Source organism: Osmerus mordax, chromosome 10, assembly GCF_038355195.1.
Source record: "Osmerus mordax isolate fOsmMor3 chromosome 10, fOsmMor3.pri, whole genome shotgun sequence".
In the NCBI taxonomy this organism is placed as follows: Eukaryota; Metazoa; Chordata; class Actinopteri; order Osmeriformes; family Osmeridae; genus Osmerus; species Osmerus mordax.
The window spans coordinates 16,473,891-16,488,152 of record NC_090059.1 but is presented as its reverse complement, the minus strand read 5'-3'; the positions used below and the strand labels follow the sequence as shown (position 1 = coordinate 16,488,152).

The 14,262-nt window shown below is 47.9% G+C and overlaps 1 protein-coding gene across 1 annotated transcript in view; it reads right to left on the bottom strand.

Moving 5' to 3' along the window:
• rhbdl1 (rhomboid, veinlet-like 1 (Drosophila)) overlaps window positions 1-4,040 on the bottom strand; it is a 33,906-nt gene extending 29,866 nt beyond the window's left edge. The window contains 1 exon segment of the mRNA XM_067245361.1: window positions 4,002-4,040. Coding sequence (XP_067101462.1) covers window positions 4,002-4,040 — 39 coding nt within the window.
• Between the last annotated feature and the right edge of the window lie 10,222 nt (window positions 4,041-14,262).

Below are 14,262 nucleotides of genomic sequence, written 5' to 3'. Positions count from 1 at the left end.
CCCGCTTGAGTGTGTCACAGCCTCTTTTTTTCTTTTCTTTTTTTTTCTTTTTTAAGAATTTCCTTTTGACGAGGCCTGGTGCTCAAAAAGAGAAGGAAGGAGACAAAGAAAGTAGAGATGGATGAACAGAGAGGGGGGAGAGGAAGATTTCGGGGAGAGAGGAGATGCTGTAAGGACGGAACGAGCATGTGTGGGGGGGGGGAGGGGAGGTGCAGACACAGATGCAGGGAAGGAGAGAGACCGAGATGAGAAATGAATGAGAGAAGAAAGGGATGTAAACGCCAATAAAAAAGGAAATCAGAGAGAGATGAGACGTGATGTCTTGACCATCAGGAATGAGCGAGAGGGCGACAGGGTGGGGGAGGGGGAGGAGGGGGAGGATCATAACAAGAGGGTGGCGGGTAGTCATAAACGGAAGGGTTAAACAGCGCAAAGGGAGGAGTAGGGGATGGAGGTGGAGGAGGAGGGTGCGGCGATGCTGACTGCAGGGGAATGATCACAACATTAACCCTGAGACCTCCATTACCCTCAGCCACTGAGACTGACCCCAGACCAGGCCTTACAGAGCACAAAGCACTGCACCACGATGGGGGTCTGTGAGTAGACCCTGACCTGCAGGAAAGCACTTCTGGGCCATACATTCAAAAGAAAATGCAGTGTGTTAACACACAGGCAGGTTTGTAGTCCACATGCAGTGCATATTACATTTACATTTTGCAGACGCTCTTATCCAGAGTGACTTACAGTAAGTACAGGGACATTCCCCCGCAAGTGGGTGAAGTGCCTTGCCCAAAGACACAACGTCATTTTTCACAGCCAATAATCGAACCGGCAACCTTCTGATTAATAGCCCGATTCCCTAACCACTCAGCCACCTGGCTCACTTCCTTAAAATGGATGTGGCAGTTGGTGTGCATGCACTGCACAGGTGAGGAGGTACGGTGCAGAGCAGAGGACACAGGTAGGGTGCAGAAGCAGAAGACACACAGGTAGGGTGCAGAGCAGAGGACACACAGGTAGGGTGCAGAGCAGAAGACACACAGGTAGGGTGCAGAGCAGAAGACACAGGTAGGGTGCAGAGCAGAGGACACACAGGTAGGGTGCAGAGCAGAAGACACAGGTAGGGTGCAGAGCAGAGGACACACAGGTAGGGTGCAGAGCAGAGGACACAGGTAGGGTGTAGAGCAGAGGACAGCATGGGGCTGTGTTTTGGGGCTGTGTGTCTGAACAGTGCCAACAATGAAGTGTTGATATGCACACTGTGTTCTCTGTAATACATCTGTGGCTATTTGGTATAAAATGTGGGTCAATTTAAGAGTGGTGTGTGGTGTGTGTGTTTTAGTGTATGATCGTGTTTGTGTGTGTACATGGTTCAGCAGTGTGTGTACGTCTGCGTGAGTGAGTGCAGTATGGTGTGCGCTAGCCAGGAAAGAGCAGGAGGCCCTAGGGGGCCACTGTTGTTCTCTGACAAGCGGGGACCCCTCACCAAACTGTGGCCCCTGCAAGCTGCTAGACCACAACAACAACAACAACAACAACATCTGCATGCAAACATCTGAGCAGCGCTGAGCAGATCTCATCTGAACTGGCAGACACAGGAGACACCCTTCCCACATCCCTTTTGATGTTCTGCTAATGTTTGAGGTGGAGTATACCAACAGAGCTACGGTGTTGTAACAGGTCTGGTAGCTGTGTGATGAAAAAAAAACCTTGTCAGTAGAGTGCAGTAGTCAGTAGCAGGAATAGTAGTAATGGTTAGTAGTTGTGGTGGTCAGCGGTCCGAATTTCCTTTCATCTTTTCAACACACCACATGAAAAATTACTTGTTTTGTTGTATGTCTCACTGCAGGGAGTGTTCATCCAACACAGGTACAGGAAATGCTTGCCGGCGATGGTGTTTGCCAAGCAGAGAAGGGGATTATGGGAAACCTTGACCCATGCCCTGTTTCAAAGAAAACATCCAGACTGAAGGAAGCACTTATGCGTATGCTTGTGTGTTTGTGTTTCGAGGGTTGATGTGTGTCTGTGTGTGTGTGTGTTTGTGTGTCGAGGGTTGATGTGTGTGTGTGTGTGTGTGTTTGTGTGTCGAGGGTTGATGTGTGTGTGTGTGCGTGTGTCTGTGTGTGTTTGTGTGAGCAGCGTGCCTGCGTGGGCCATAAATAGCCTGTGCTCAGCACTGCTACCTCCTGCAGACAAAGACTAATAAACTTGCTCTCGTAGCTACTGTAGCATTCTCTCCATCTCTCTCTTCTCCATATCTCTCTCTCTTTCTCTCCCTTAACTCTTCCGTTTCTTCTCCATCTCTTTCCCTCTCCCTCCTCCTCTCTCTTCTTCTCTCTCTCTCTCCCTCAGTATCTCTCTCTCTCTCTCTCACCCTGTCTCCGTTCTTTACTCTCCATGTCACTCTCTCTTTCACCCTCATTGTCTTTTCCTGTCTTGTACTTTATCTCTTTTTTTTTTGCTTTTTTCCTGTCCTTTTCCTCCCTCTCTCGCTAGTGCTGCGGCACGTCTACAGCATACGGTCCAATGGGAGATCTACCACTCCATTCACAGGGTGGGGAGGGCTCGCAGACGGAGGTCTGTGCTGTATAAACCAATAGCAGTCTACTGACTGCTTCAAAGTGATCTGGGACAATGTAGAAATCTATTTCTGACATTATTGGCATCTACAGAAAGATCTTATATGACCTTGTTCTAAGAGTGTGACTGAAAAGATGGCATAAATATCATTTTAGGAGTCATAGACGGTAGACTGCAGCGTGGAGCTAGGATACTTGGAACCTGTTCATTCTTTGAGCCCCACATAGTAGAAGGATTCTGTGTTGGTTGTCTGTACTTAGACAGCCTGGTACATCTAAAAAGTGAAGGTGTTCTACCCTTGCTGTCAAATACGTTCTTTCACTGAAAAGCTCATAGAGAATTCACAGAGCTTCACTGGTACTGTGGGAAGTCTAGAAAACCACAGCCGTGACCTCAACACACTGATTCACAACATTGATATTCACACAGAACCCCCAGAGGTATTCTCCCTGTCAGTCATGTAACACACACCCCCCTCCACACACACACACACACACACACACACACACACACACACACACACACACACACACACACACACACACACACACACACACACACACACACACACACACACACACACACACACACACACACACTACTCTACTGCTTTCCAAAGTGATCAATGTGTTACCAATGGGTCATTGGTGACCCTTAGACCCTGCATCAGATAATCAATTCCACCCTCTGGAACAGACAGAATGATTGGCCAATCTATCCTGTCAATCAGTCAATACCTCTGCTGACCAAGGCGTCGTCATGGCAGTGCTAGGGTGCAGTCAGCCAATAAATGGATAGATACAGTATGAATGATTGATATGTTAACACACACACCAACATACTCTATACATACTATACATGCATTATGCTCAACATGAAATCACAGATGCAGTGAAAGCATGCTTTTCTCAGCCAAGGTTCAGGAGTGTCAGTGATGGGTTATGGTTTGATCTGGACCAACATGTTCATGTCTGTAAGTCAGGGACTGTCACAGAGAGTGTTTCCTGAGGTCTGCGTTCTCTGCCCTCGTCAGTGAACACAGGAATCAGAGACTGCTGTAAACCCTGACCTGTTGAACCGGAGAGATGCACTGTGATATGACCACACCTTCACAAGCTGACCATAACCTCACAAACCCCTTTTACAAAGACAAACCAGGACCGATTTCATTCATACAATTACCATCGGAAACATAAACCCAACTGTTGTTCACAATTCAAATCCACCATAATATATAATCACCACGTCCCTGTCTAGTACCCTGTCTGTGCCCTTTAACCTCAGTTACAAACACACACTCACACACACCTTCCTCCCCCCCCCTTCTCCTAGACAACCAAAAAAACGACCGACAAGAGCCGGTAACCATAGAAACCTCCTCCAGCTGCCGTCGCTGCAGGCTGGGTGGCGTTGTAACTCACCTGCTCTTGTATGAGCTGAAACAGGGAGCTTCTATCCATAGTACTGGCCAGGGAGGTTAGAGGAGCCACTGAGGACAAGGGCATAGGAGGAACGAGAGGGGGGTGTCGGACGAGGAGAGGCGGGGAGGGTGGGTAGGTCTGGGGGGGTGGGTGTGTTCCGGGTAAGGTTGTAGAGCTGGTGCCTAAATCGCAAGCGCCGTCAGCCCCCGTCCGTGGCCGCCACGATGGGCGATCGTTTCCCCTCGTGCTCGGAGGATGGATAAGCCCCTCGCGGCGTCTGCTTCCCCTGTGGCCCGTGTCTCTCCTGGTTGCCGTGACAGCAGCGGCGGCGCAGGGTGTAGATAGCTGGCGGACTGAGGTAACAAGCTAGCGGAGTCTGTGGCGGCGAGGACTCTCTACTGTGTGCCAGTGTGGAGGAGAAGGACAAGCTCCGACAAACAACAGACCCAGCAGGAGCTCTTACTCACTGTGCTCCTTGCTATCCTTTTACCCTACAAGACTGACTCCTCCCTCTCTCTCTCTCTCTCTCCATCCTCTCTCTCTCTCTCTCTCTCTCTCTCTCTCTCTCTCTCTCTCTCTCTCTCTCTCTCTCTCTCTCTCTCTCTCTCTCTCTCTCTCTCTCTCTCTCTCTCTCTCTCTCTCTCTCTCTCTCTCTCTCTCTCTCTCTCTCTCTCTCTCTTCTCTCTTCCTTCTCCCCCTCTTTCTCCTGTCTCTCTCTCTCTTGTCTTTCCCTCCTCTGTCTCTCTCTCTCTCTCTCTGTCGCTCCTCTCTCTCCTCTCTCTCCCCCCTCACTCGTACTGCGCTGCCTGCATACCAATGAGGTAGGGGAGGGAGGTGGCTGATCTCAGCCAATAGAGGCGTAGGGAGGAGGGGCCAGGGCTGCAGGTCCTCTCATCCCTGAGAGAGAGGCGTCTTGGGGAAGGAGAGGGGATGGGCTCCACTGCGGCTGTCGGCTTACTACAGACGCAAGCACACACGTCTATTACAGAGAAAGAGGAGAAAGAGAGAGAAAGCGAGAGAGAGGAATAGAGAGAAAGAGAGAGAGGAGGAGCGAGAGAGAACGCTCAAATGAATACCACCTGCAATAACACAGGCAGAATTCCCTGGAGTACAATAGATCATTACATGTAATACCAGCAACAAAAGCCCTTTTATGAAAATCTCATGCATAATGAATGCCTATGGCGGAAGAGACGGGTGTTTGGGGAACAGGACATGAGGGTCAGGTCATCAGCCAGCCTGATGAATCATTGCTCATATGGATCTGCTGGTGGTCTAGGGACCAGAAGACACAGTGCTGCTAGCAGGTCCCCTGATCAAGAGACACAGAGAGAGAGAGAGAGAGAGAGAGAGAGAGAGAGAGAGAGAGAGAGAGAGAGAGAGAGAGAGAGAGACAGAGAGAGAGAGAGAGAGAGAGAGAGAGAGAGAGAGAGAAATACACACAGAAACACAGAGAGAGAGAGAGAGAGAGAGAGAGAGAGAGAGAGAGAGAGAGAGATAGAGAGAGAGATAGAGAGAGAGAGTTCATCCATCTTTCCTGCCTCTCACAATGACAAGGGAGTATTCGGGAGTATTCATTCAGAACTAAACCAAACTTCCTAAAACAATGCGGCCATTAGCAGTCTATCCGGAGGGATGAGGTCATCATTGCGCGACAGACTGGGATCCCCTACTCCAAGTCCAACTCCTTACAGCGAGGAGACACTCAGTCAGACTGGGTGACAGACGGAGGCTCGGGGACTGTCCCCTAATTGAGCCACACACTGAGGCTTTCCTGCTCTGGTGAACACGCAGGCTTGAAACACGTCCTCTTAAGACAGCATCGACATCAAAGCCCAGACCTTCTCATTAGAACGCTCCGGCCCATCTACGACATCGCTGGCTTGGCAGATCCCTCTCTGCAGGAAGTGGAATATAATTGGTTGGTTAGAGAGTGCAGTCTGCAGTGTACATGGATTCAAATGAGGTTATTTCGTTCTGAGACCATTTGAATCAAAACAACTTTATTTGTTTGCCCTTGATAGTGACGTCTGATGTACGTGCTGAGTGCCTGGGAGGGGACAAGGGTTGCGTGCTCACTCCACATGCACAGTAAGCACTGGCTGACACTGCGTTATACTAACGAGGAAATGAGCTGAAACTGCTGATTGTCCCTCTGTGACTGACACCAAACATCCCCCTCGCACTCATGGCCGCACACACACACACACACGTGTGTGCACACACACACATATAAAGTACACATAGCTGTGTGCACACACACGTGCACACACACACATAAAGTACGCACACCTGTGTGCACACACACACACACAAAGTACACATACCTGTGAGCACACACACTTACACACACAAAGCCCCCAGGCCTACAGTATTTGTTGTACAGAAGGTCCTCCTAATTCCACTTTACAGGACTCCACAGCCCACATTTCAAATGTTTAAATGACGAATTCCCTGATTGGCCAGCACGTCCTAACCAAGCAGCTCTCGACTGTCATTGGAGGACTCAGAGCCTAAAAGCAGGGGCACAGCCAAGCCCAGTCTCTGTTAACTTCAAAGACCTTTCGTCAGGTGTTGACGGAGCACAGGCATGAAGGGGGTCAGGTGGCTAAGTGGTTAGGGAATCTGGCTAGTAATCTGAAGGTTGCCAATTCGATTCCCAGCCGTGTCAAATGACGTTGTGTCCTTGGGCAAGGCACTTCACCCTAATTGCCTCGGGGGGAATGTCCCTGTACTTACTGTAAGTCGCTCTGGATAAGAGCGTCTGCTAAATGACTAAATGTAAATGTAAGGGGAAGACCAGATGCAGCTATGTGGACAGAAACCTTCTGATGATGAAGAGCCCTTCAGTGCTGTTGTGCGGTGACCAAAGCACAGACTAAAATAGCCCTCAGAGCATATGCTGTCCAGAAAACAAAGCGTGAGGGCAAAGTTATTAATGTGCTGCCCAAGACTGACCTTAGAAACATAACAGTATCAGCCCTGGGGCGTTACGACTATGTTGGTCGGGCTCGTCCTGAACATTTCCTGTTGTCTTTCCGTTGCTGAAAACAAATAACTTCCACATCTCAATGCGGAGAAAAGAGTTGTTATTTGTAGCTCAAAAAGGAAACATTCCTTTTTTCTTTCTTTCTACATATTCCCCCCCCCCCCCAACTCTTCAGCATCGCCACCCTCAACATCACACACATGGTCAGCGTCTGTGGGACATGTCAGACCTCAAATCTCTATCTCCATATGCTTTCTATGAATGCCCCCGGGACGGGCTGTCGAGGCAGCAGCCTCCCTCCGCCGTCCTCTCTAAGTCTCTCTTCACGTCTCTCTTCACGTCTCTCTTCACGTCTCTCTTCACGTCTCTCTTCACGTCTCTCTTCACGTCTCTCTTCACATCTCTCTCTACGTCTCTCTTCACGTCTCTCTCTTCACGTCTCTCTCTTCACGTCTCTCTCTTCACGTCTCTCTCTTCACGTCTCTTTTTACGTCTCTCTCTAGGTCTCTCTTCACGTCTCTCTCTACATCTCTCTCTTCATGTCTCTCTTCACGTCTCTCTTCACGTCTCTTTTTACGTCTCTCTCTACATCTCTCTCTACATCTCTCTCTTCACGTCTCTCTTCACGTCTCTCTTCACATCTCTTTTTACGTCTCTCTTCACGTCTCTCTTCACGTCTCTTTTCACGTCTCTCTCTACGTCTCTCTTCACGTCTCCTGAAACCCATTTCCATGTTCCATTGAGAACGGCAGGCAGCAGGAGAGAGAAACGAGAGAGAGACAGGGAGGAAGGGAGAGAAACATAGAGAGAGAGTAGGGAGAGTAGGGAGAGAGAGGGTAGGGAGAAAGGGAGAGAGAGAATGGAGAAAAAGAGAGAGGGAAGGGAGAGAGACAGGGAGAATTGGAGAAAGAGGGTAGGGAGGAAATGAGAGAGAGTGACAGAGAGAAATGGAGTAAGAGAGAGAGGGTAGGGAGGAAGGGTAGCGACGGAGAGAGGAAAACAGAGAGAGAGAGAGAGAGAGAGAGAGAGAGAAAGGGAGAGAGAGAGAGAGAAAGAGAAAGAGGGAGCTTAGACAATTGTTCCTAACAAGGTCTGAGAGCATCAGACAAAGCACTGAGGAGCCCCTGTGTGAGATGGAGGGAAGAATAACGAGGTCTTTCAGGAGGAAAGAAACATGCGTTAATTAGACCGTCAGTCTCAGGTTAATGACCCACAGGTCTGAAAGGCATGTGGCTATTTAGCTGTGTGTCAACGTGTGTGTGGATAGGTTTCTGTAAATACTATATGGGTTATTTTAATTCTGTGTGTAGTAAATGTGCAAAGCAAGTATTTGGTCAGTGTAAGTGTGTATGTCGGCATCAAGTGTTTCTGAAGCAGCTGTTGCTTTATTAGCATAACCAAACAGTGGTTTATGTGGGTTGTTAAAAATAAAGGTTAGTTTTAAAGGGAGTTTGTTCTCCAGTGTGTATGTGTGTGTGTGTGTGTGTGTGTGTGTGTGTGTGGTCTCATGGTGGATCTCTCTTCATTATGTGTGCTGGACTGTGAGTCAGGCCTTCTAACTCTGATCTCCCTAGGAAGGGAGCAGGGATGTAAAGAGACGCAACGGCAGTAATTACCTTACATAACATTTATACACCCTACAAGTGCTGAGGGTCTGATTGAAGAGATGAGAGCGAAAGAGAAAAAGAGTGACAGAGAGAAAGAGAGAGAGCGAAATAGAGAGAAAGATAAATAGACAGAAAGGGAGAGAGACAGAGAAAGTGTGAGGAATGAAGAGACAGAGAGAGATAAAAGGTCTGTGGTTAGATGTGGGTAAATAACTGCCAAGTGGCGCCTGGATTTCCCAGAAAGCCTGTCTCCTGTTTGTAGAGCAGCAGCTTGATGTACAAGCATACCTTGACTACAGGCCTGTTGGAAGGTCTGACCCGTATCCTCTGAATGCTGAGCGCCAAGCAGAAACACATTACATTTGGGATATTGGGATGGGTATAACTCAGTTGTGAAGCATTTGCCAGCAGATTAAGAAGTCCCAGGTTCACTTCCACTTTTACATGTCGCTTTGGATTAAAGTGTATGCAGAGTGAATATATTAAATGGTTCAGTCTTCCTGCCCCCAGACATGGTTCAGTCTGCCCCCAGGTGGTGGAGGTGGTCACTGTATTATCTGCACTGCAGCAGTATCCCTGGTAATGAGTGAACAAGGCTGCTAAGTCTATTATGGATTACAGTGGTCGAGTGAATGACAGCAATGAAGACAGATGACACCTGACCCTCTGGCCTTCAGAGCTGCTGCAGGAGGGGAGCGCACAACCGGGGGAACCACTCGTGTGATGAAAACCACAGCAGAATGAATCGGGTCACTGACTGACATAGTTTTAGCCCAAACTGCTCTATTTTATGCTCTGTTCTCCAGGGAGGGAGGGAGGGAGGGAGGGAGGGAGGGAGGGAGGGAGGGAGGGAGGGAGGGAGGGAGGGAGGGAGGGAGGGAGGGAGGGAGGGAGGGAGGGAGGGAGGGAGGGAGGGAGGGAGGGAGGGAGGGAGGGAGGGAGGGAGGGAGGGAGGGAGGGAGGGAGGGAGGGAGGGAAGAAAAGATGAAGATGCGTAGAAGAAAGGGAAAGCATTAGAAGAGGGAGAGTGAGAGAGGGATAGAGAAATAAAGAAGGACAGAAAAAGAAGCGGGAGGGAGGAGAAAGAGATGGAGGGAGGAGAGAGAGAAAGAGAGAGAGCGAGAGAGCGAGAGATAGATAGAGAATGGGACAAGCAGATTGTTGTTCTACCATGATTCTCATTGCACCACATGGGATGAGCACATGTCATCCATGTCTCATTATGCACCAGGCCCACAAGGGATTCGATCTCAGCTGTTCAAAACTTCAAGCCAAGCTTTTTGACATTTTGGTGTCACGCTATCTATGTTATTTACACACAGTTAAACGGAGTCTTGCTCCCATAAAGATACTTCACCCATAGAGTGCCATGTAAAGGTATTCAGCTGGAACCAGTCTGAAAAAAGAAAGTGTGGAGCGCCCTCTAGTGTTGAGGACTGGAGTCGTAAGTCCGTCAACAACAGGTCTCTCCTGGCAACCGGCCATGAAGGGTAACCACAGAACTATGGAGGAATTTTGAACATTCAAACTGTACAGAGTCACCTACATTACTCTCCATTAACCACCGAACTAACCACCGCAAAGCAGACTGAAATACATCCATGACATATAGCCAGATGTTTGGACAGTTGTGCCTATTTGCTGGTGCCTTCACAGATGTTAATATACGACTGTATTTTGGGGTATAAAACATAGTTCAGACATGGATAAATACTGTACTGAACCAGTCAAACATCTTCAGTGCAACCATTGTTTACCATGTAGGAATTTGGATTAGGTCTGAAGGTCCTTTTGCCCTCTGCTGGTGACTATCACTATAATAACACAAGTTTTATCAAGTGTCAAATTCTGCAAATACTGTCAAATCTTTTTTTGTATTTCTGAGCGCATCTGCAGAGTAGGCTGTGGTCTCAGAATGACTCGTGTCTAAATTAAGGTTTACTGAAGTAATCTGCTGACGTAACTGACACCAGAATAACAACCAACATTCCAGAACTCACATGTTAAAGTAATAAAGGAAATATGGAGAGATCATAATCAGAGGACTATGACCTCTTAGTTAGTTACTTTATTCAATCAAGGATTAAAAAGAGCCTGCTAACAGATTTCATGTAGTGTACATTATCTACAAGGTTCTTACTACGTTACACACATAACACTGTCACATAATAATTCATCAGCCCTTAATTTTGTGTTTTGAGATGTGGTTTACATTACATTTAGTCATTTAGCAGACGCTCTTATCCAGAGTGGCTTACAGTAAGTACAGGGACATTCTCCCTGAGGCAAGTAGGGTGAAGTGTCTTGCCCAAGGACACAACGTCATTTTGCACGGCCGGGAATCGAACCAACAACCTTCTGATTAAGAGCTCGACTCCCTAACCGCTCAGCCATCTGACCTCCCACTGTTTCGAGACAACAGAAGGATGGCAGCTCAGTGAGGATAATCTAGTTAGAGGATCATCACAGGAAAGACAAAACGGTAAATTAAAATGTAACTGTTTGTTTATATAGATTTTTTTTTCTCATAAATGTGAAAACGAATGTGTGCATGACATGTCAAACATTACTTCGAACTGCACAAATGTAGAAAGAGTGTCTCACCCGCTAGAGCAGGTACCATGCAGGCTGAGGCCTTGTCACAGATCAGGTACCATGCAGGCTGAGGCCTTGTCTCAGAGCAGGTACCATGCAGGCTGAGGCCTTGTCACAGAGCACGTACCATGCAGGCTGAGGCCTTGTCTCAGAGCAGGTACCATGCAGGCTGAGGCCTTGTCTCAGAGCAGGTACCATGCAGGCTGAGGCCTTGTCTCAGAGCAGATACCATGCAGGTTGAGGCCTTGTCACAGAGCAGGTACCATGCAGGCTGAGGCCTTGTCACAACGTAGGTACCATGCAGGCTGAGGCCTTGTCACAACATAGGTACCATGCAGGCTGAGGCCTTGTCTCAGAGCAGGTACCATGCAGGCTGAGGCCTTGTCACAGAGCAGGTACCATGCAGGCTGAGGCCTTGTCACAACGTAGGTACCATGCAGGCTGAGGACTTGTCACAGAGCAGGTACCATGCAGGCTGAGGACTTGTCACAGAGCAGGTACCATGCAGGCTGAGGACTTGTCACAGAGCAGGTACCATGCAGGCTGAGGCCTTGTCACAGAGCAGGTACCATGCAGGCTGAGGCCTTGTCACAACGTAGGTACCATGCAGGCTGAGGACTTGTCACAGAGCAGGTACCATGCAGGCTGAGGCCTTGTCACAAAGTAGGTACCATGCAGGCTGAGGCCTTGTCACAAAGTAGGTACCATGCAGGCTGAGGCCTTGTCACAGCGGTCTGGGTTGGATTCCGGCTCGAGACCATCTCTGCATGTCTTCCCCTCGCTCTCTCCTCCTCATTCCCTGACTCTCTGTCCAAAAAAGGCCAGAAATACATCTTTAGAACGAGTCTAGAAAAAGTTTTTATGAAGGCAAATCTGCCATGATAGCCTGGATGAGATGGCTGTGGGTTTGACTGACAGCACACAGATGCATGTGACACTGTGATGAGCGGGCGGTGTGGGGTGAGGTGACTCGACAGCTGGCACTGTGGCCGTGGTTACCTGTTCTAAATACTGGGTCTGAGGGGCGTGGAGGGGAGGGGAGGTGGGGGGAAGGGGGGGGGGGAGGTAGGGGGAAGGGGGGGAGGAAAAGGGGGTGGTAGGAGGAAGGGGGGGAGGCAGGTGGAAGGGGGGGAGGAAGGGGGAAGGGGGGGAGGCCGCAGGGGGAAGGGGGGGAGGCAGGGAGGAAGGGGGGGAGGTAGGGGGAAGGGGGGAGGAAGGGGGGGGGGAAGGGGGGAGGTAGGTGGAAGGGGGGGAGGTAAGTGGAAGGGGGGAGGAAGGGGGGGAGGGGGGGAGGGGGGGGCAAGACATTCACAAAGAAAGCCTTTAGTGTTTGGGGGCTAACTGGTGTGTTTCTGTTGGCAGCCACCCTAACAGCCCACTGTGTGTAGTGTGTGTGTGTGTGTGTGTGTGTGTGTGTGTGTGTGGTGTGTGTGTGGTGTGTGTGTGTGTGTGTAGTGTGTGTGTAGTGTGTGTAGTGTGTGTGTAGTGTGTGTGTGGTGTGTGTGTCAGTTTGGTGGTTCAGCAGCAGTCAGCAGAGTACTTGTTTGCCGGCACCTGCTCACACACACACGTGTGTTATTGCAACTGTCCAGCAGAACACACGCTGGAGAACACACGCTGAAAAACACGGCTGTTGTCGACTGACACAAAAACAGTCAGAGTAATAAACGTAACATGACACAGAGAAGACATACAAAGAAAGAATAATATTTTGGGGGGATAATATTAATACTGCTTAATGTATGTGGTACATGCAGTACACTAATCAATTCATAAAAAACAGTATAAGGACATTGTAAAACAAAATGTCTAAAACTGAACTAGACTGTTTGCTTTGATCTCCAGATCAGCTCTTGATTCTACGTATGATGATTGATATGTATGTTTGATTGATTGTATGAACTGCTGACTGTGCAACAAATTGCCCCTTGAGGACAATATTTCCCTTAGTTACCTTACAAGTTTGTAAATAAAACCCTCCTCAGTAACTGTGGAACATAACCAACATTTTTTAACAAAGTCAAACTCACTCGTAATCTAAGTTAGCTACATTCAGAAAAAACATGGAATCCCAGACATCAGTAAGTTGCCATGGCAAATGGAACCAGACTGTTGAGAGTGGAATGCTAGATTCGCTTTGTACCCCAGAACAACATCTCCACGGCAACACCCAAGGATAAACAGGCAACCATGAAACAGCATGGCGGAGGACATTTCCCATAATGCCTCAGTGACCAAGGCATCCAGGACTTAACCAGGTTAGAGTATTCCTGACACTTTGCCGTGTCTCCTCTCAGAGTATGAATTCAAGTACATATGTCTGTAAAACACTTTCCTTCTTGTTAAAAGCTTTATTTTTTTGAACAAGTAGGTAAGTACTGTCATAATAGTATCATACTGATATCTGGTGGGAAATTATGAATAATGAAACAAACATGATAATACTATTAATGTTTATCATAAAGATTATGAAAACAATATAGTTCATAATAATCATAGTCATTCAAAGTATCATGATATAACAAATTTGAATACAATATTAACCATAACTAGCAATAATGTTTTGGTTCTTAAAATAAATAAATCGGAAGATAAGACATTGTCATAGTGTTATTATTATATTATTTTTTTCTAGTAATATAATCATAATAAAATGCTAATACAATGTTTTTCTACAGCTGTACAGTTGGAAAGAAAAAACATATAGGCTACATATAAAATAAGGTTATAATAGTACCACATCACGCACCTTACTGACCTTGCAAAAGCCCCAAGAATGACGCTATTATGTAATAACTGCAGTGTCTCCAATGGCATTGCATTGCAGGGTTATTATGGTATGGGATCAGGCACAAGCAGCGCATGAGGAATGGTGAGACAATAAACATAATTCGGATTGTTGCCATAGTGAGTAAACCCAACATTATCAATGCGAGTTAATGTCAGAGTAATAAAAGTTGGACATAATGAAAGACCATGATGTTGAGGGGTTGGATTATATTGACCAACAGACGGGCCGCCCATTGTTAAAGACACATCCCTCTGTCGGCGGAGCGAGGGAGTGGTCTAA